Source organism: Chamaea fasciata, unplaced genomic scaffold (genome assembly GCF_029207755.1).
Source record: "Chamaea fasciata isolate MVZ Bird 193981 ecotype frontalis unplaced genomic scaffold, bChaFas1.0.hap1 SCAF_5, whole genome shotgun sequence".
In the NCBI taxonomy this organism is placed as follows: Eukaryota; Metazoa; Chordata; class Aves; order Passeriformes; family Sylviidae; genus Chamaea; species Chamaea fasciata.
This window is the reverse complement of record NW_027094090.1, coordinates 35,561,889-35,584,600: the sequence shown is the minus strand read 5'-3', so window position 1 is coordinate 35,584,600 and position 22,712 is coordinate 35,561,889. Positions and strand designations below refer to the sequence as shown.

The 22,712-nt window shown below is 40.1% G+C and overlaps 1 protein-coding gene across 3 annotated transcripts in view; it reads left to right on the top strand.

The window, feature by feature from the left end:
• Positions 1-22,712, top strand: part of PTPRR (protein tyrosine phosphatase receptor type R) — a 141,270-nt gene that overhangs the window by 80,905 nt on the left and 37,653 nt on the right. For all 3 annotated transcript variants that reach the window (XM_066183244.1, XM_066183245.1, XM_066183246.1), the window contains 2 exons: positions 1,784-1,894; positions 6,013-6,275. In XM_066183244.1, coding sequence (XP_066039341.1) covers positions 1,784-1,894; positions 6,013-6,275 — 374 coding nt within the window. The remainder of the gene's footprint in view (positions 1-1,783; positions 1,895-6,012; positions 6,276-22,712) is intronic.

Here is a 22,712-nt window from a genome sequence, read left to right as displayed (position 1 = left end):
ACTAATATTACAAGATTGGTTTCTGTAGTTATGCTGAAGGATTTCCATTCTGGTCCCCAGAACTATTACTTCCAAAGAAAATTCTTCTTTATTATGCTTTCAGTTCTAAAGCTGTCAACTCTCAGTTACACACAAGCATTTCTTCAAGCAAATCTCAGTAAATTAGCCATGCTACCAAATTCCTCTCTAAATGTTTGCAGTTTGTGGCAGTTGTATCTGTGAATTGTCTTGCATTGTCCTGACTCTTTTCAAAACAAGCAGGGCATAATTTTGTGGTGAAAGGAGGACCATGGAAACTATATCAAGATGCAGCACCCAGCATTTTTGTCAGTCTGTTCTCTACCTCAGGCCATGATCTCCCACTCCTCAGGAAGCTTTCCCATATTAATTCATCATCATCATCATCCAGACTTTCTGTGTTTGGGAGGCTGAAGAGGCTTGGGTTTGGGATGCTTTGCCTTTTTGGAAGACAAAGTTGGCTTGATACATTAGCTTTGCAGAAGAGCACGCTAATGGGTGGCTAAGCAGACCCTGGGGCATGATGTACCCTTGTAAAGTGTTAGAGCATCCCTGCAGTTATACAGGCCCATTGAGCAGCCACTCATTGTTTTATGGAGGAACTCTTTCCTCTGTGATAAACTACCAATCCTCTTACACAACATCCCGAGAGGAAAAAAGGCCACGTTGGGATGGGAAGACAACTTAGCAGTTAAACAAGAGATTAATTTAAAGCCATTAGAGAATTTCAGTGAGAGGGAAACAAGAAGAGCTTGACCATTTACAATGGAAACCAGAATTTTAGAAAGTTGGTTTTCTCAGTCTGAGAACTCTACTGAAAAGATGCAATTAAGAAAATAAAAGCAAGTAGCTGAAAATTGGAAGGGCAATGTCTACTGAACTGTGGTCCCAGAAACATCAGACAACATACTTTATTCTAAATAATACATTGCAGTTAGACCGAGGGTACATGTACTTTGTTTCTGCTACAAAATCTCTACTTGAAAACATAGTGAAATTCTGGTAATTTAATAGTCCATCCTAGTCCCAGTGCTGCACTAAAGACAAAAATAAATGCTTTTACAATCATTATTATTTCATAATCTCAAGGAGTTCCCCAAGAGTTCTGGAAACTTTAGTGTGCACAGCTGTTTCAGAAATGTTCTATCAGCACAAAGCCAAAAATAATGAGATTAAGCATAATCAGAATTATAGATAGACAGATCATGAAATTATTTTCAGCAAAATCAGTATTTTTTACATATATGTGTGTAACCTTGAGGTGACAGTGTGAGGGCTTCCCAGCTCATGAGGGCAAACCAGCAAGTCGCCTGCTCTTTGCTCTGTGTCAGGTGTAAACACTGGGAAGGCTGGGCTCTGGTTGCTGGAGATAAGCACTGGAAAGAAAGAGGCAGGGCAAGCACGTCCCAAAGCCCATGTGGGAGCCCAGCCCTTTAACCTGACGAGCCAGGTGGTTTCCAAGAAAGGCGCTGGGTCTTGTTTGCTTTACCTTCAAGCAGCCTGTGCTGGCTGGTGGAGAGTTCTCTTGGCAGCACGGGAGGCGGAGGTCCCTGCACGGCGCTGTGGGCGCGGGGTGGCCGTGCTCCATGGACTGGGCGTGGGCAGGGGGTGCCGATAGCAGCGCTCAAAGTCATGCCATGTGCTGTGGAACTGCAATGCTGACAAAGCTGAGGAGAGTGATTAATGCCCAATGAGAGCTATTTAATCTGCACATGCCACTCTGTAACTCTTTTTCTCTTTCTCTTTCTGTTTCATCTTAAAAAAGAAAAATGTTTTGCAAGGCCAGCATGAAGCAGACAAAATCTGGAGCAAAGAAGGATTTTATGCAGTTGTCATATTTCTCAGCATCTTTGTCATTCTAGTGACTTGTTTAATGGTAAGTTTTCCCTTTTACCTTTATTTTGGATTTTATTTCATGTTTTTCTTAGTCTGTAGGATAGGGTCATTCTTTACATTCTTTACATGACAGGTGTTTTCTCAAGTCTATTAGAAACTCAACTCCAAGGTAAGAACTGGTCACTCTCATAATTCTGGGAAACCAAAGTTTGAGGAATCACATTTCATGTTGTATTTTGAGTTGAATGAAGAATGTAACTAGAAGGAAGCTGAAGAAATAAATAACAGGTTATTAAATCTACAGGGTTACCATGTAGGGACATGAGTGATGACTTCTCAACCTTCTTAGCTCCCAGGATCCCTGAAGTCCTCTTACCTGCCTTTATTTCAGTTTTATTGGATAGTAAAAGCTACATCACATTGATAGAATGTTGTCAGTGCACAGTTGTTACAGTGCGTGTTGGTATTTGAGTATCAAATACACAAATTTTAAACTGAAATAACTAGTAAGTACATGAAAGAATAATCATATTTTTGAGCAACTTTGCCAGTCACATTGTATGAGTTCAACGGCCAGGTTTCTGAGCATTAGGTACAATTCTAGTATGTTGAATATGAGATGTGCAATGGTCACACAGAAGATGAATTACACTACACCACCACTGACTTTAGTAGTGTAAATTTTGTATTTTTGTCCAATGTGGTATATGTTTTCCTTCTCAAAATTGTGTGATACTTCTGTGGTGCACACACATAAGTGTTAACTGGATTCTCTGACAATTACCAGCATTTATGAACACATATTATCTTGGAGTCTTTGGAGATATTTTGCTCTCAAACACATTTAATTTTCTTTAAGCACTTACAGCCTTAAGACAGAAAACATCTTTAATCTCAAGTTACTAAAAATGTTCACATTTATATACAAATGTTCACAAAAATCTATAACAAAATGTCATTTAATCTTTTAAAGTCTCTCGAAGATTTGAAAAGCACCTATTTTATCACAGGAAATTGTTGCTTTATTTAATTTCTACTTTCTTCTTGTCTCCATCTTTCCATGCCATTTCACTCAAAAAGAGGAGGGTAACTCTAGAAAGCTCTTCTTCTCTACTCTCTATTTTGGAGAAGAGGTATTTTTAGTCATTACTGACTATTTAACTGGAAGGGTATGGAAATGCTGACTGTTCTTGTCCTGATACCGCACAATATTTTCATTAATGATCTGGAATGCATCAGCAGTATTGGAAATTGTAAGCATTCTGTATGAAAGTTAGCAGAACTTCAAATATTCTTCGGGTGTCAGAGAAAAGATGGGAAAGAACAAGAATTCTGTTTGGCAGGGACGAGAGCTCTAATCATGTGCATCAGTATAATGTAGGAAATATGTGGCAAAACAACAGTTCTGTAGAAAAAGTTCCAGCAGTATCACAGAACAGTATCACAGAGGTAGATAAGCAGATAAGCCACATCAGTGTTGCAAAAAATACACTTCTTACCCTGGGATATATAAATGAGGATATGATCTCTAAGATCTGAATTCAGCTCCGCTATGGTAATTATTTAGTTGTAGCATCATGTCTTACTGATTTTCTCTTGTCTCTCTCTACCACATTTATGAAAAATTTCAGGCAATTATAGGAGGAATGAGACACAAGAGTGATCAGAGACACAGAGGACATGAAATAATTTGGTGTATTTATGACAGGGAAAGGAGCAAGCAGAAACATGATAGTTCTCAAACATGGGAAGATTTCAAGGGCTGTTAAAAGGAAGAAGATAATACTTTCTCCATTGGGCATTGGAAAAGAGGAAAATTTTTCACAGGATGATTTGGCTGACTCATTAGAAAGATCTTTGCTATTGCACCTGTCTCTAGACCCTGGATTGCATTGCTTGGGGAAACTTGGGTGTTTTCACCCATTAAGGTTTTAGGCAAACATCTGTCATGACGAAATAGTTTGGGTGTAGCTGATCTGAAGTTAGGGCGAAGGTCAGTACTAGTAGACCCCTTGAATTCCTTCCAAATGAAATTGCTGTTATGCTGTGGTCTTTTCTGCAGGCATTCCCCTTTCTCTTCCTCTCCGGTCCAACCTGTATCTTTATGTGTGCTACTGTTTAAACTTTGCAAATGGATATTGTCTCAGATTTTGCCAGGACCTGATAATACATGGAGTATGTGCAATCTGTAAAACTAACAAACAGCTCATGTTGGTTTTTATTCCATTTAATGTGTGTCAGCATTAGCAGATTGGGTTGGTCACTATATTTTTGGCCATTTCTGTTTTTTTTTTATTTTACCTAGAATTCATTAAAACTGTTATATAGCCCTGTAACACTTTCTGATACATATATAACACTTTACTGAGGAAAAGTGTTAGTGCTTATATCAAAAGTTGTTTGTTAGATTTTGTTTTTCAGTTTCTGCTAGGGTCACACTATCTTTTTTTCCCTTGGATCTAATAATAGATTATTAAAGAGTATATGAAATAATACTTGTGCACATTTTAGAAGTCAAAACCATAATTCCTTGGGTCCCCAAGAAGTGAAACTGTGTAAAAACATATTAGTGACAAGAGGGTATGCTGAGCATTGTCATGGCCATGAATATCTGAGCTATTTATCTGCTGGTTATTGGAAACAAATTAGATGAAAGCGCTCACTGGAGGAAAAGACGGTTAAAATATTTCAAGTCCCTCTTTTATCTTTACTGGTTTGTACCAGTGCCTTGCATCAAAGTAAGGCTGTTTTTCCTGCAAAATTATGGCAAAGAGATCTTATCCACACAATTCTAAACCCTTCAGAATGAGCAGATGGTTTACCTAGCTAAATCTTGTTTAATGTGTGTATTGCTAATGACATTAGGTCAGTTCCCAGCTTAACCTCTAATGCTGATCCTTGAACAAACAAACCCATCAGACATATCCAGTCATCACTGGAAAGCTATGGAGTGATAAATCTTTTTGTGGTACTAGCGAGGCAACTGCTGTGAAAGAGCTTCTGACTTGAAGAGGAAAAATGCTCTGGTCTAAGTTTTGTCTTACTCAAGGATCCAAATCAAATGCTTTACAGGAACAGATAAAGCAAAGTGGAATGTACAAGGGTATCTGCAGACACCTCCAAAAAACTGCATAAGTGCCTTCCATTTCCACATGCAACATTTCCAATTCTCATAAATTTCATAGCTTGTAAGGCATGTTTTGAAAATGAAACACCTATGGCTCTGAAATTGCTTTTTGCATTGCCCTCCAAAGAAATAAAATGTGTTAAATAGGTGTAACATGGGTACCTCTGGAGTGACATTACTGAGCACAAGCTACCTGCCTGCTCTCACCAAGTCATGGTTCATCAACATCAGTGTAGAGTTTGATGGAAGAAGATCGGTACAACTTTTGCTTTTGTTGCACATATCTGATGACCACATTCATGAGCAATAGGTGGACAGATAATCCTGGTATTACTGTGTGTTCAAAAGTCAATTTCTTGGTGATTGTAAAGCATGGTTTTCTGAACAGATGGTTAAATAACTTCATAGGCCACTCATCACTTCAGCTTTGTTTCAGAATAGTTAATGTTTCTCTGAGGTATTGGAGCCTGTCCCTACCTGGAGAAGTATTTCAGAGTAATAGCAGCCTACTATTACAAAAGTGACCTAGTCAAGTTTCTCTGTTCAGCCATCAGCTCCATGCCAGATGAGTAAGGGTTTTTAAGAACATCTGCTGTTGAGGCTGTTGTGATTAGAGAGTTGTATCTGGCTAAGTCATAAACATCTATTTTATTTTGTGCCATTGTCTCTCTTGTGTTAAAATGCTTAAAATTTCTTCTACGGCTGATCTATTTATCAGTATTTCCTTCTTTACAATGTCTTCTGTAACTAATTTCCATTCTGTGTTATTTGCTCTTTTACCTGCTGCAGATATTACAAAGAAGTCCTGACTCATAGTGAGAATTGTTAAAATCCCTACTGACCATGTGTACACTCTGGAGTTTATGTAATAGAAATATTTATCTTGTTGTGGGAAATGCTGTGTAACACAACTTGTGACTTACCTTCTAGGAATGAATGCCACGTGTAGCAATCTTATCCAGCATTTGCGATACCTTCCTTGCCTTGTTTACCAGGCAATTGAGAGGGAGCTGTCCTCTTTATTTCTGTAGGTTCTGTACAGATTAAAAGAGAAGATCCAGTTGTCATTAAGGCAAGAGAAGGAAAAGAAGCAGGAGATCCACCTCTCACCCCTTCCTCTGCAGACATCTCAGACTGAGTATAAGACCACCAACAGCATGGTCCAGCCTCAACAGGCTCCAAAGGTTATCAATGTTGTAGTGGACCCACAAGGACAATGTGTTCCTGAGCTCAAACCTCCCCTGTGTGCCAGTCCATCTCCTTTCAGAATGAAACCTGTGGGACTCCAGGAAAGGTAGGATGGTGCCTGCTGTGCTCAGGATTTATTCTTTTTTATACTTATGCTTCATGGTTTCATATGTTTCTCTTCTGTCAATGAATGGGAGACTTTACCATCTGAGAAGCAGGATTTTGGTGTGTTAACATCAATCTCACAGGCATTCTTCTCCTTTCCTTTTCTTTACATGTGACCAAAGATTCAGGTCATATGAAAATGTTCAGGTTTGCGCTGAGATTAACTGCATTAGTGGCATTCTTTTTTGCTGATTATATTATTCTTGTTTCCAACAATTACTCCAAAGAAATAATTTTTTTCATTTTTCATTGGTTTTTGCCTGTTTTGATCCTGGAGATCCTGGAAGAGAGTTCAAGGGCTGGTTATGTAATGTCAGCAAAGGACATCCTCGTTCTCAGAGAGTCCCTAGCACTCGGAAAATGTAGAAATATTTACACCAATTGAACGCATTTAGCAATCTCATACAGTATTTCTATTGTTACCTTTAGAGAAATTTTCTTCTTAAATGCAGCTTTCCATGATGGTCAGGATAAAGTGCAAAGTCAACAGGCTTTACAAAAAAGAAGAAGTGATGACTAATGAAACCAACTCTTGCGTGCAGTTCCTCAGAAATACTTGGGCACCAAACCCTGCCACTCAATGTACCTTTCAAAAACTGGGCCAGTGCTCTTTTTATAAAACCAGTTATTCTTCCCACATGAGAATGCACATTGACATCTGTCTCTCCTCTGTTAGAAACCTGTATAATTTCTTGTCTGATGGCTTCAGGCTGCTTTCATAAAGCATCAGTGCTCTGAATAGCTCACATAGCATGCAGCTGTGCAACTGAACTCTCCTGCCCCGGCGCAGATGATAAATGAAAGAACAGACGCCATGCGGAGACCAAGCAGAGCCTCATCTCTGAGGACTCTCAGCTGAGCTGTAACCCTGATTCAGCTTGAACCATGGGGATTTCAATGACAGAGATTTTATCAATGGATTTATGACAGACAGAGCTCGGGGAGGGGGATTGATTCTTCTGTGAGTAAAAGAGGCTTAAAGGCAGAGCTGTCACAAAATATGTAGTGATGTCACTGAAGAAAAAAAGAAGTAATGGAGGAAGCAAGTGAATATATTTTGATAGTTTCTCTCATTCCACAAGACCGTAAAGTAAAGCCCACAAGCATGGGAATCACGTTGCTAGTTTATAATACTTAGTAGCTAACATAGCATATGCAATAGTTGAGAGGGATTGAGGGAAAGGAATTTGTAGAGGGATTTTGTACTTAAAGAGAAGAAACTTTCCCATTTCTCAAACAGAGAAGGAAAAAGCAATTGGTTTAGTATATTAATTTCCACTGTAGATAGGGACTCTGCATTAAATTCTCCTAAACCTAATTGCATCCTTTAGACGGACAAAATTCTGAATCAGGTATGACAAAATGGAGAGCTGAGATACAAAGAGAAAACTAAACCTGACCAAATAAACCAGATATTTAGGTTTTTACTAAGGAAAAAGAAGTTGAAGGAATTAAGCACTTCAGTTTCCACAGTAAAAGAACACTAATAGACCATTGTGAAAAAGTGAAATCCACTGTGGTAACGTCCCATTGTGCAGTTCTTTTTGTCTTGTTTAACAGAGTTAGACTCTATCAGCCCAAGTCCAGTCCTAAGAAATGGTGGTTTAAGTTTATTTCAAGCTCAGTATACAAGTCTGGGGATATGAGGGAGGGAACTTTAGGGAATAGTTTACCTTCTGTTCCTCTGATATAAGCAGCTATTATTATGTGTATTTCTTACTTATTTGCCATGACCTTTACTAAGAACAATTTTGTATGCATTTTAACACAGCAGTGTTGGAAGCAAAAATAATAATGCACTGACACATTCTGCCTCAGATCTTATCTAGTGACTAGGTAAGTGGGCAGTTTAAAACTCCTGTCCACCTTTCTGCCCCAAAAAAACCTTGCACTAGGCAGCCTTGGGCCATCCTCATTACATGTGGGAGAAGTGGACCTTACAGCATGGATCTGCACACTGCAAGGAGCAGCAAACCATGTTCAAAACAGTCTGCTGGCAGCTCTTCTTTTGTTACTATGGAAGGAAGCAAGCCTGAAAGCCCCATCCTGCTCATGGCACAGCTTTGGGGCACCCTTTCAATAATTTTTGCTATGCTGATTTTGGTTTCTGCCAGGGAAGAAGCTCTTGGCAGGCTAGACTGGATATGGGGACTCCTTGACAGACTTAGCATGGAGATTCCCTTGGTCACATGGCTTGATAGTGGTTCCTGAGCAGTATTTTCTAACTATCCAGACTACTCCCTGGTTTGATTCCTTAAGAGTGATCTGTAATCGTGAAATGCCTTGTATCATCCAGACCGAACTGTCCCTGGTTTGGGCCATGGTTCATTGATTTCTCTTTGGGCAGATAGTGAGCTGTGCACAGCCATCTAGGTGGGAAGTTTGTGACATTCTCTCTGAAGGATGGGACAGAAAAGTTGGATAATGCAACCTAGTGATCTAGTTGAAGATGTCCCTACTCATTGCAGGGGGGTTTGATTAGATGACCTTAAAACCTTCTAGACCAAACTATTCCATGACTCTGTGTCTGCCTCTCAAGCTCTCTTTGCTTTGCACACTAGGTGCTCCTTTAAGGAACATACCCTTAACAGGACAAGGGGTAATGATTTTAAACTAAAGGAGGGTACATTTAGATTAGATATAAGGAAGAAGTTTTTTTGCAATGAGAATGAAACACTGACACAGTGTGCCCAGAGAGGTGGCAGATGCCCCATCCTTGGAAACATTCGTGGTCAGGTTGAAGAGGGCTCTGAGCAACCTGATCTAATTGAAGCTGTCTCTGCCCATGGCAGGGGAATGGGACTCCATGACCTTTAAAGGTCCCTGCCATCCCAAACTAGTCTATGATTCTGTGATCTAAATGCAAAAATATAGTGGAACTGAGTTTTCACAAAGCACCACATTAGCCTCTGGCTCCCTGAACTTTTCCATTTCTATTTGGAACAGTACTGGCCAGTACAGAGGCAAGCAAACTGTTAATGGACTACTGTGTATGGATAAAAATATTTCTGGGAGTTTGTCCAGCTTCTTAAAACGTGTTGTGCTTCTGAATACTAGAGCCAAGTCCATGAACATATTTTTCTGTGTATCTGGAAATGCTCTTAGTCAGCTATTTCTGTAAGACACAGCTTCCCAGCAGATTATTTGCACTATCAAATGTGTGGGATGCCGCAGTTTTTATGCCACATACGCACACGCGGCGGTGCCCGGTGCCTTGCTGGATGCGGCTGTGCGAGCGTGCGGGGAGAGTGACACCTAGAGCCGGCAGGCAGCACTCTTATCCCTTCGCTGTAGCTCTTGGAGCAGGGGAGGAGATCACACACTCAGGATATCAACTGGCCCAGTGGCCGCAGGAGGCAATTCTGCTCCCGTGCTTCACTCAGACCCCGCCTGGAGTACTGCGTTCAGCTCCAGTGCCCTCAACATGAGAAGGATGTTGACCTGTTAGGGGGCAAGGAAGGCCGTGAAAATGGTCAGATGGCTGGAGCACTTCTCCTATGAGGACAGACTGAAAGAGTTGGGGTTGCTCATCCTGGAAAAGAGAAGACTCTGGGCAGACATTATTGCAGTCTTTTGATACTTGAAGGGACCTATGAGAAAGATGGAGACAAACTTTCTTTTAGGGGGTATTGCAATAGGACAGGGGGTAATGGCTTCAAACTGAGGAGGCTAGATTTAGATTAGATGTGAGGAAGAAGTTTTTGAACGTTTGAGGTCAGGTTGAAAGGGGCTCTAAACAACCTATTCTAATTGCAACTGTCCTTATCCATGGAAAGTGAGTGGGCCTAGATGACTTTTAAGGGTCTTTTCCAACTCAAACTATTCTCTGATTCTGTGATTTTTCTGGATGCTGATCAGGGATATGTGCTCACGTGCAGCATGTAGTTTGGAAAGGAGTGGAACAGTGGTACCAAGAACAGAGGGTGGACTGAAGGTGTGGAGGTGAGAGGGCTGTCAGAAGAACAGGCACTGACCCCTTTCTATCACAATTGCTGAGGCAGGCAAGTGAAGGGCTGTTTCTTCACAGCTTCCATGCATCCTCTGGATCATTCAGCACAGAATGCTTTGAAGTTGCGGTCTTGTTGTGTGTTCACAACTGGTGCTCCTTTGCAGCAAAGGCCTTCTCCACTGGTGACCCAGAGTGTTCTGTTTCTGACCAAAGGAGCAGGAGAGCTACTGTTCTGGTTTGGGTGTCTTCAGTGATGGACTGTCACAATATCACAGTGCTGACACCTGACTTGCAGATGTAAATTTCTCTTCCATGAGCACATCTATGAATATTGCATCAGTGTTTACTTTTCTAGTTAGGCTTTTATAGGTTTATATGAATAATATATACTTCTTTCTTCATCAGGGTAAGGTTTCCTTTTATTCTGTTTGTTGGCCCAAAATTCATCTTGATATGAATGGTCCTAGCAAAAGCAGAATCTGGTGGAATGTGATATTTTAGATTTTATTCTGACATAGCAAGCATTGAAAATTCTTAGTAAAAGCAGTGAGTTGTTAAATCACAATCATGGTAGATATAAATGTTACCACACCAGCACAGTATTACAACTGGGTTTACATCTTCTGTGGCCACTGCAGCTGTGAGTTTGAGTTCTAGTGTTATTTGTGACTTAGACAACTGCATTTCAACTAACTAGTGGACAATATGAGGTTTTGTTCAAATTAGTTACTGTGCAAAGATACATGGAAGAAAAGAAAATGTGGAAAATGTCTCTTCTACTGTGTGTTGTAAACAAACAGTGCTTTGGAAATTTTTCTCAAGCATTTGTTTTCCATTCTAGCCACAAAGACCTAAAACTGGCTATTATATTTTAATATTCAGAGGGGAAAATCACAGCTCTGTGTTTCCTTAGTCTGTTACATATTTGTCAGAAAAATATTCTGTCTAAAAGGAAGAGCTCCTCATGTTCACATGTCAGGATGCCAGGGATTTACAGGACTCTTATTCAGAACAGATAGCATTTTACATGTGTCTTGTGCTGATTTTTTTTCTCTGCAAAAATACACAAGAGAGTGAAGATGATAATAGTAAAAAAAATTTGGCAAATAAAGCAAAAAGTCAGCAAATAAATGAAACAATAAATAATTTAAAATATGAAATAAAATAATTATGCAGGGGTATGGGGGCACAGCTGTGACACAGGAAAATAAAAGATACTGTGTGAAAGGAAGAGTCAGCAAGAGCAAAACTTGGAGGGGAGAGGGCTACTCACGGATGTCATTCAGCAGAATGTGCAACCAAGTCTGCAACCTCTACGGAAAATCTGTAGGCATCAGAATAGAGAACGGTGCAGAGACAATCAGCTGAATCAGTCAACAATCAGTCAATTGTTGCTCTCCACAAACATTAACAGATGAATGAAATTTGGCTTGAACTCTGGCTGTGAGATCTCTGTGTGATGTTACTTTTCCCCACAAAGCAGAGCAATACTGTAAAAATCCAATGCCACAGTTAATAGACTCTACCCAGTGAGATTTCTCTTACCATCCTGAAGATCTCTGTAAACTGGCAGCAGAATTCTTTCTCCAGTTCTAAGAATTGTTCAGTAGACATGCAGTGAGTACAGCTCCCTGTAAGTATAATGAAATAAAAATTAATAGAACGTGCATTATAATGCTAAGTGCTCATCTCTGTCTGCTTCCTTGCAACATGAGTAAGAGAGATATTCTAGTGGGAAAGAAAGGCAATATATTTTTTTATAATTAAAAAAAAAAGATTCACATAACCCATAGGAGTCTATGATACTCAATGCCAAAAAATAAAATTTTAAACAGGAATATACTTGCAAAAGGTGCACACACAAATAATGAGAGCAATTATTATTCTCTTTCTGTCTTCAGCATCCTTCCTCAGAAACATCTTGTATTTTACACCTTTACAAAGAAAATCTTGTATAATTTGGGCTTCAGATTTGGAGGTGGAAAAAAATTGCTCTTAATATTGAAAACTATTCTCTTTTATTAGTCATTCTGAGTAGACACAAATTATTAAAATATAGCTTCAGTCTCTTAGGCAATTTCTGTACACTGTAAATTGCCATCTGGATGACAAATACTCTGGATGACAAACACCATAAAAGCTAACTCTAATACCTGTTTTCCTCATTTTAGAAAGGCAGTATTCATTAAAATGAATCATTATCTTAACAATACAGTATACTGAATAAAACCTCATGAGAAACATTGGAGCCGGGGTAAGGAACCTGATGTGCTTTTTTCTTCATTAATGTAACCTCAGCTGCACCTCAGGATATCACTGTTCAACCACATCTCTGCTCTAATAGATGAGAAAAAATATCCAACAATTCTGTCTGTCTCTGTTCTGATTTTTTGATCACAGAGCACAATTGCTGCAAATACAGTTATGGTGTTGCTGATCCATTATCATTTTACAAAACCATCCATTGTGAGTAATAATTTCAAGTAACACTCAGAGGGTAGCACCTTGCAGTTGTGCTACTGTAAACATGCCAGATTTTGTAGTTTATTGCATAAACATGGGAACTTAATATATTTACAGGAAGGGGCCTTGGATTTCCTGGCTAAAATACAGTAGCTTTGCTTAGATTTAGAGGATAGATTTTCCCTATTGTGTGACACTGAATATGCTTTCTGTATTCTTAATTTAAATCATAAGGATTGTTTTAGTAAAATGTCAGCATAATTGTTTGAAGCAAAGCTATGTACCAACACAAAAGTACAAGCTGTGGAATAGTTTTATGGTGATATCCTATCAGAAGGAATTTGCAAAGCACCAGGGACCAGTAAACTGAGTTTGAGGTGGGAGGCAGGAATTTTTGTCCTCCGATCTGTCTCTTCTGCAAACTCCTTAGAGCACTTTGGGCATGGCACATAAGTCTCTGGACATATTCCTAACCACTGGATTGAAGATGGCTGGATGTTGTGTCCATCTGAAGAGATGTGGCGAAGATGAGAACCTGAGGTGCAGTAAAAGTCCTACTTGCTACTATTTGTTCACATCATTTAAGAAGAGTGAGAGGATACAATTACAACCCCCCCCACACACACACACACACTTTCTGAAATTTCTAAGAATACATTTCTCTCATTTGGCACCTATATTCCATCCTGGTCTGTAAGATCATAGAATCATAAAATGGCTTGTGTTGGAAGGGATTTTGAAGATCTAGTTCCAGCCCCACTGCCAAGAGCAAGGACACCTTCCACTTGGTCAGGTTGCTCAAAACCCCATCCAACCTGACCATGAACACCTCCAGGGGTGGGGCATCCACTAATAAATTCGATATACCCAGATACACTTACATCACTAAGGCTGCGTAGCAGAGATTGGTTTGTGTCCATACTGCTAAGCTCTCTTTGCCTCCAGAGAAGCAGGGACTGGATGCAGACTGCCTCCTGGGAATGGTTTGTGCATGTGCTCGTTTCCAAACTGCAAATTGCTTTGGAGTGCTCTTGCTGTCAAAGGCTAAAAACATACCAGGGCTGCAATGCTTGCTGTCATTTAGTGCCTGGGATTGTTTTCCTGGCACTGTGATTTTTTTTTTCAAGAGGTAGCTTGCACATGAAGCGTGCAGTGGGTGTAGCAGCTGATACAAAGGGAGCAATCCTGATTGTAGGCAGTTGCTTATGGCCTTTTAGGTAATTGTTGTTTCAGTGCAGGGTCTCCCTGAAGCCCTGCATTCAGGCTTCCTTCCTCAGGCCATCTCAACTAGCTGGAAAGCCACACTTATTGCTGGCACCTGCAGTCTGGGTGAAGCATAAAGGCAAGGACTGTAAACCTGGGCTACTGAGGTGGGAGAAACTACTCTAAGTAATGGGGAACATGAGATGGGATCCAGCTTTGAGGGTCTCCTGCTCAGTGCCCAGGAGGTCTGTGCTGGCATGTGAATTCATCACTAGAGCGGGAATAATGCTGTGACTGCAACCTGCTTTTATGGAACATTTCTGTGATTGCGCAGTAACTCTAGAAACTTTCTGCAAGTGCCAGATCTTCGAGTGCATGGACGTCTCTTCTGTCCAACCCATTATAGACATCTTTGCTTATCTGCAGTGTAGGAAGAGGGCAGGAATGTGAATTGTCCCCTTTCCCTGGAGAGGAAGTGAACTCAGTCACCAGCCTAACAAAGACCCTCTAAAATCCATATTTTAACTATTGGACTCCTGGCTGGTTGAAAAGCTGTTTTGATTGTGTTAAGAGCTCTTTGAAGCAAAACTCTGTGGGAGTTGTAATCTAAATAAATAAATGCAAATAACTATGTACCATTGCCCAAACTTACACCCACAGTCCATTTCCCCATGTCTGTGTCACATCTTAAAATTACTTCAGATTAGTGTGGGTACATGGTAGGTTTCACTCCTATTTCCATCTCTGCTTTGAATTGTCTCACATCCCTTTTCTCTTCCCTTGTGAAGAAACAAGGTCTCCAGAGCACATGACTCTCACTTTTGGGAGTGGTTAATTTAGGCTAATTAGCCTACCCTTGTTTAGAGAAATTTTTCTGATGCAGCTTCATGGCCCTCTGCTCTCATGTACAGGGGAATGCTCCATTTAGCATATGCAGTCTATGCCTACCCTTGGTTTCGCCTTTACTGTCCCCTAGGGTTTAGTCTGGAATTTTATAACTTTTTTTTTTAATTATTATTCCCAGGTCTCTTATCTGGCGTTTATTCTTGTTACTCCAGTTGCTACTGGTTTTAGCTTGTACACAGGAAACTGCAGTGCCAATCAGTGTCGTTCCCAAGGTGACAGGAAACCCTATTTGGTCGGATGTTGATTGTGCTTGTCTTTACGGCTCCACCCATCGCATTTTCTTCCTTTTTGGCTTAAGTTAAGACAAATTAATCAGTGGCTGCCATCTGGTAGACAGTTTTGGTGGGTTTGCAGTGATTTGTCCAGCTGATCTTTTGAAAATTCACACAAGGGAAAATATCCATGTTAATATCTAAGTGCTTCTTGAGCCTGGAATTTATAGGGACCGGGTTTGCCCTGAGCCCATAAGTAGTTTGAGTTGTGTGAGCAACCCCCTTGTCTTTTTCAGCAGCAGTTTTGGGTCTTTAAGTGCTCTTTGGGGATCAGAGGGTTAAACTCTGATGCAGCTTTCCAGTGACTGATTTCCTCAACTCCTCTCTGCCTCTAATATGTTTCTGTGCTTGACCATCCAGGCGTGGTTTCAATGACTGCTTCACCAGCTGTCCTAATGTGCAGGCAGAGTGGGACATCTGGGAAAGTGAGGAGATGCACATTAGCTGGACTTGAATGCTCTGAGCATCTCATCTCAGCCCTTAGCAGGATGTGTCCATCTGTGACATTTGCAACCTAATATATCACCTTTTCACCATGGTAGGTTGGAAGTGCTGTGCTAAGGGACAAAGGCACCAGCTTCTTTATGAGATTGGTTTGTAAGCAGGAAGTATCTCCTGAGCCCTTGACTACTACCCACAAGTACTGGTTTCAGCAAAACAATGTAGAAGGAAGCATCCATACCAGATATACAGAGTTCTGATATTTAGAAGGAAGGTTGATTTTTCACATTTGGTGTTTGTATAGAAAAGTTTCTATGAGTGTCCCCTTTAATGTCTGAAAAAGGCTAATGCTTCAAGTTAAAACAAAAATATTCATCTTTCCTCTTGTTTTGGAAGGCATTTATCTCTGTTTGTGACATTTCTTTTACAGAGTGGCCTAAAGCTGAACTAAGTTCAGTTCCCCTTACTTTAAAATGTTAGGAACAGACAGAGAAAACAATTAAAGAAAGAAAAGAAAACATCAAAGTGCTTCCAAAACTGCAATGTAAGATACCTAAGTATTTCTTTCAATTGCAAGAAGCCATGTGCTGAGTAGTGCTTACATCCAGCTTATCTTGTAGCCATCAGTGAACAGTCCAGGCCATGAATCTCTTCTTTGATTGCAATCATAATTAATTTTACTTCTATGCAGTGCTAGGAGAACTCTTCAAAATTATGACAGTTGACAAATTATACTACTTCTTTTTTGAAAAATCCAGTTCTGGATATTTAGCAGAGATCTCTTGAAGAGTCAGGGCTAGAATGTACAGAAAGCTTAACATTGTTAGCTAGCAGAAATGTCTCCTGTTTGCACATACACCTTTGCTCAAAGAATACTGCATGTAAATCTGTGGGCCGGAGTATTTCTCAGCTCTTGCTGGAAATTTTCTTTAGCATACTCTTAGTACCTGAGAGCCTTGGTCACAGATCAGGATCCCTCTGTGCAAGGCTCCATATGTACAGAAAAATGCAATGTTCCTCTATCCAAGAGACTTACAGTCTAGACATCAGACAAGGTAGTAAATGCATACAGACAATCAGACACGCCTCAGGAAACAGAGAAGCAACAGCATCATGGCAGAGATGAGGATGCCCAAAGTATACCATGAGAATGGCTCAGCCAAAGAAATACTGCCCAGAGGTAGAGCTGATTCCATGTGACACTGACATTTCAGCCAGGGTCTTGCTAGGCTTATTTGTCTGCTTTGATACCATCACATCCATTTGGTTCAGCTTTGAACCTTAGCTGAGTTTTTAAGACATTTCAGGGAACTCTTTTTGTGATTTTCATGCTAAGACAAGTGGGACATTAATTGGTTAAGTGGTCCAATATGGTGTTGCAAATCTGTGCCTATTTTCATGAAATAGCTTGGCTTTGAACTCTCCATTCATTTCTCTAACCAGAGGAGTCTATAAGAAGCTACAAAAGTGATATTTCTTTCTGGGACAGGGACTTTACTTATGTTCTCTATCAAAGAATATACTTAAATGCTTAACAAAGAGAGAGTATTGTTACTAATTAATGATATCTATACTTATCCTTGTTATGTTAATACTGTGATTTGATAACAGGAGAAAAACAGAACACAGCAACTTCAAATGACTGCTCAAATATGCGATAGGCATCAGAAAGGGAAGTGGTGTATATAATTCCCACACAGAAAAATGTCGTTGAGTACAATGTTTCTCTAGGGAATTCAGTCCCAGTGCTTCAGGATGACCAATGGCAGCTCCCTGGAAAACTGCTGCCAGCGAGAGATGGGGCTCGTGCTGGGCAGAAGGCAGCTGCATTTTCCCCTCTGCCAGGGCTGACTCTTCTGCTTCCCACCATCCCCTGACAGCAGCATCTCCTGTTTTTGAGATGTCTCAAATCCTTCCTGAGTCATAAAAAATTCCCCTGGGAGACTGCTGCGTAGTCCAGAGGCTTTCCGTTCCTTGCCCTGGATTTGATAGTGGAGCTAAAAGCACAGTCTTACAAGAAGAGAAGAAAAACAATCAGAAAGGCAGAGAAGTACACAGTGGTTAAAAGGTGCAATTTGCATGGGCTTGTTTCACTTCAGACTCTGTTTAGCTTGCTTGGCCTCAGTAGATTTATAGACATGTCTGGGAAGAGAGTTTGGCACATAGAGCACAATACTGAATGGGTTTGCAAAAGAAGGCAGCATTGTGAAAAGCAGAAAGCTGGTATTGTAATTAATCCTCGAGTTAATCCTGTAGCTACAGAGAATGCATTTGCAATTTACTGATAAGATTATAATAAAATAAATGTATTCTTCTTCATCACAAGGATTTTCACAAATGTAGATGGTTTAAATACCCCTCTAGGTCACAGGTATAGTGCTCACTTTTGCCTGGCTCCCAGATACAGAGCTCATCATCCTGGGTCAGTGCAGAGGTCATAAGGTGGGCTAAGAACACTCTCTGAAGGAAAAACTACAGAAGGGAAACACCAGGCACAAAGATGGGGAAGGACCCTTTGGTTCAGAACATTCCTAAAGTATAGATTGCCAGAAGATGGAGAACATACTGAAAATTAGTAACAGTAATAATTAAGTAATTGATAATTCCTGCTTGCTTTGTTCTTGCATTCTTTCCCTAAACCTCTTCTTTCTATTGAAAACAGGATACTGGTCAACCTTTGGCTTTACCAAACTTATGTTCATATTTCTACCTTACTGCCTTCAATATATATTACATCGAAGTAGCATATATTACATCATTCGCCATATGAAGCCCTGTGTATTGGAAGCATTTGTGTTGAGATAGATGGGGTGGAGGTCAGGTCGGGAGTGATTTTGGTTTATCTTTCAGATTTAACTTCTCTCCTTTCTCTTTATTTCATAATGCCATGTGCATTTACAGGAATACTACTTTTATCAGAATCCTCACTTTTCCCTCCTTTATTCAAATTCACAGAATTATAGTTAAATCAAGCTGTTTAAGTTTCTAAATGCCGTGAATCCTTTGCTAATAGAGGACTGTAAATCTGAAGCAATTCTTATTATACCACTCTGAAATTTTTAATCTGTTTGGACTCATTGATGGTAGGTATGAGAAAGAGTAGATCAGAAAGCCTTTGCTCTGGCCTTCATCTCTGGGCACAGGTACAGATGCATTTCCCTGTTCTAGAGCGCTGTCTACACAGCCCCCTATAGGAATGTCTTTCATGAAGGCAGGCAGTCCAGGGCCATGGACTTCAAGGCATCTGCTGAGCTCTGTAGAAAAGAGCTCCAGATCACTTTTACCTGTCAGTTCCTCATCAGCTGTTCAGCCCTAAATGAGACTGCACAGCTTGGCAATATCTCTTTAAAGGTCTACCTAACCTCTGAAGAGCAAGATAAAGTACACCTTGGCATGCACACATTTGCAGCTGTCTTAGAAACATTTAAACATTGGTTTGTTTCAAATTGCAAGCCTGAGTGGATTTCCTAAACTTTAGTTTCAAAGGGAATGCAGGAACTTTTCACATTAATGTACTTGTTCGAGCAAGCCTTCCCATAGAAAGCAAGGCTGGAAAGCCAGACTATGAAAGTGGAACAGGAGAAAAACAGCTGGAAAGAGAAAGGTTTATATATATAGCTTAGGTGTCAGGTTTGGAGACTTTAGAAGCAGCTAAAGGACAGATCTAAGAGCACATATATGGATCCTGTCTCTAAGAGCTTAAATCCCATCAATTCGTTGTACAGCTTAGGCTCATTAGTCACCTGGAAATGGAACTGTGTTCCAAAGTGGATGTGCTACAAGGATTCGGGGTCTGTACAGGCAGCCCGAGGTGCTTTGTCCGCTGTGTGACCGAGCGGAGCTGTTCTGCCGGCTCCCTTCGGAAACGTCCATAGGTGGCGCAGCTCTGTTGAGCAACATCGTGAGTCTGGAGGTTTTGCATTCGCCAGAAACTGCTGCTGTTCCGTAATTTCTTCAAAGTGCACTAACAATTCATTTGTCTGCTTAGAAATCTTCCGTGTGACACTTGCAGTAGTTTAAAGATAATGAGGACCAAGTCAAATAAACAAGGAATGTGCTTTTTTATTATCTTAAGGTTGACAGGGTGTAGTAAACGCCTCTTTTCCCAGATGTTCCTTCCTGTCTTTCCCAAATGGCGAACTCACCAGGAAAGAGCTCATTGTACTGATTAGTCTTCATGTCACAATAAAAAAAAAATAATTTTCTCCTACTGATACTGTCTGAAGATACTGCCCATTTACATTAAGAATATCCGTGCCCATGTCTTTTTCCAGGTCAGCTAGTTTTGGTTAAAGTCTCAAAAGAGTATTGAAGGATATTAATGTGCAAATAGATTATATAGTTGCTTGTTGGGATGTAGGGGTTATAGATTATATTCCTTAAATGAGCAGCAGTTGCAGGATGGAAGTAGAATTTGTGCATAGGAGATTAATTATTATGGAATACATGAAGCTAAATTGACTTACTTAAGGCTCCTATTGCAATAAAAAACAAACCAACTTATTTTTATCGAAGAGATGAAAAATCTAAGATCCATTTTTCATTTATTTAATTACAGACCAACTGAATAGCAGAAAATGTCAGTTAAATTGTCTTAAAAAACCACATCCTTGAAGCTATTGCTGTAGTGTTGCACCTCTCCATCCTCACTGATTAGATCAGTTTTCCTAGATAGGCTGTTCTCTGTATAAGGCAGACAAGCACCCTCTGGGCATGACGTAGTGCTCAGCAAAGAAGTGAGCTTTACATGTTCTGGGAAAACTAATCTGACTTTGCACCTCAATAAGAGATCTAAATTGGCAATGGTGGTACATGGCTACAGCTCCTCCAAGGTCTCACAGAGGTACTTAGTAACGGGAAGCATAGAGGGGAAACTTATACAAGTATGACAAAAATATTTTGCAAATTGCTTTTTTTCTTAATTTTTAGGTAAAATATACAGCAGACAAAATAAGTGGGAGGTTTTTAACAGTCCTTACTGGCTTACCCTAAATAAATGCATTATCTGAGCTCCTTACATTGTGCATTTATTTAATATGTGCAGCCCTTTTAGTCAATTATTATTACTCCCCATTCTCTTTTTCTTTTTCATATTCTTTGAACTCCTTTTGTTTATATTCATTGTAGCTTAGTTTAAATTAGCATGTGCATTAATCAGAGAGAGAACAGGTCATCCAGTAAGTTTGTGCAACAAGGCCTCCCGTATGAAATAGAGCAATGCTGCAATGCAAGCAGATAAGAATAGTAATAAACAAGACTGCATTCAATTAAAGCTCTACTGTCTATAGAAAATTAACCACAAATTGGTAAACATTTGTTCAGCTCTTGGAATAAACAGCTCAAATAAGCACAACAAATTATCATCTTCATTTATTTTTACTTCTGAACATTTAACTCAATTTTTACTCACACTGCAGATACATATATGTGACTATGAAGCAGAAACAGAGCTTTATCTTGCCATTCAAATTTTACTGAAGATGTAAGTTTGCGTGACAAAATGCAATTTGATTGTAGAAATAATCTACAGGAAAAGATGGGAGGCTGTTTAAGCTTTGCATTTTTGAACAGTCAGTTCCCGTAGCCAAGCAGCATTGCCTTATCGAGGGCAGAACAGGAGTGAATTGGCAGAACATTAGAAAGCCTGATTAAAAGAGGGAAAGTTGAAACTACACTCATGTCAGCTGTTTTCCTCTACAGGATATTGAGCCATTCCTGTCCTAACCAGATACTGATTGCTTAAAACTTAATCCAGAAGTACTTGTCAAAACCGTTTCCTCAGCTCATTTTGACCTGCTGAGCTGTGAGTAGATCCTGAGAATTGTTTGCAATTTAGCACTAGATGTATTGGCCTCCTCTCACTCATGGCTGTGGGAACAAGATCAGACCCTCTGGAGAGAACATGAAATGCCTCCAGTTCTCAAAAAAGCTATCTAAACTTCATAGTTGAGGCTCCAGATTGGTTTCTGTGGACTCAGAGAGAGATGGAATATGCTGCCAGGAGACTTCTTATAGCAGGGAGGCCACAGAGGATTGGAAGTCTTGCCTCACAGCAGCCATACATCCCTTTTCTTCTTTCAGTAGGTACACAGCTTACTGTCATCATTTCCAGACCCCTTCCTCAGAGTCAGAAAACATCAGTGTTAAGAGTGACAAATAGAGAAAAATAAAAATATCACACTGGAATAATGGGAAGAGCACTGTGTGATAGAGCAAACATGAACAGAAATAGCAGCTATTCATCCCAAGAAGATGCATACTTCATATTATTGTCTTTCTTAGAGTAGTGAGTTTAAATATTTTCCATCTGTGGCTTTCAGGTGATAGGTATTAACTTCAGTGTTATATCCAATTCGCCTCTGTAAATGAGGTCCCTGGTTTTGTGGAATGGGGCTGTTCACGACAATGGCTACAGGATTTGTCTCAGGAGCAGGTATGTGCAAGGTGGAGTAGAAATAATATAAATATCAGTGATATTAACCATTTAATTGTTAAGCACGGTTGTGGAAAATTGGGCTAACATCTACCCATCTGTCCAGGGTCTCCTCTCTGGAGAGGAAAAGTCAGAGCCAGAGGAATGGTTATTTGGGAGAGGAATAAGGTTTTGGAAATGAGGCTAGGAATCCATAGAAAAAGAGAGGTTTACTTTTCCCATGCATGATAAGAAGTCAGTAGGTAATTTGTGGTGGTTTAAGTAGCACTGGTATGTCAGGGGATAGCATGAGAGTGGGGCAGGTCAACTTTTGACCTACTGCACACCCATGTGCTAAAGGTGGAACTAAGGTCCTGATTTTTTTTATTTTTATGCATAATAAAGTAGCTGCAAAATAACCAGACATGAGCTGAGCAGAATAGATCCTTCAAAGTATCAGGTTCTATCAATTTAGACTGCTCATAATGCAAATTAAATTCTTGTCTGGCCTTATTTGTTGGTTGATCTCAACTTCTGATTTTTGAGTACTTCAGTCTGGGGTGTGATACAGGTTTGGTTTGTTGAAAGTGTCAATAACCTCAGGTCAGAGGGGTTCCTAAAAGCCACGGGTCTTGTTCAAGTGAAACCCAGAATTGTTAGCAGGTAAAGCAGAGAGCATTTGGGAAACTGAGTTTTCATCGTGGGTGTGCCAAGCATGGCATCTGTGTATAA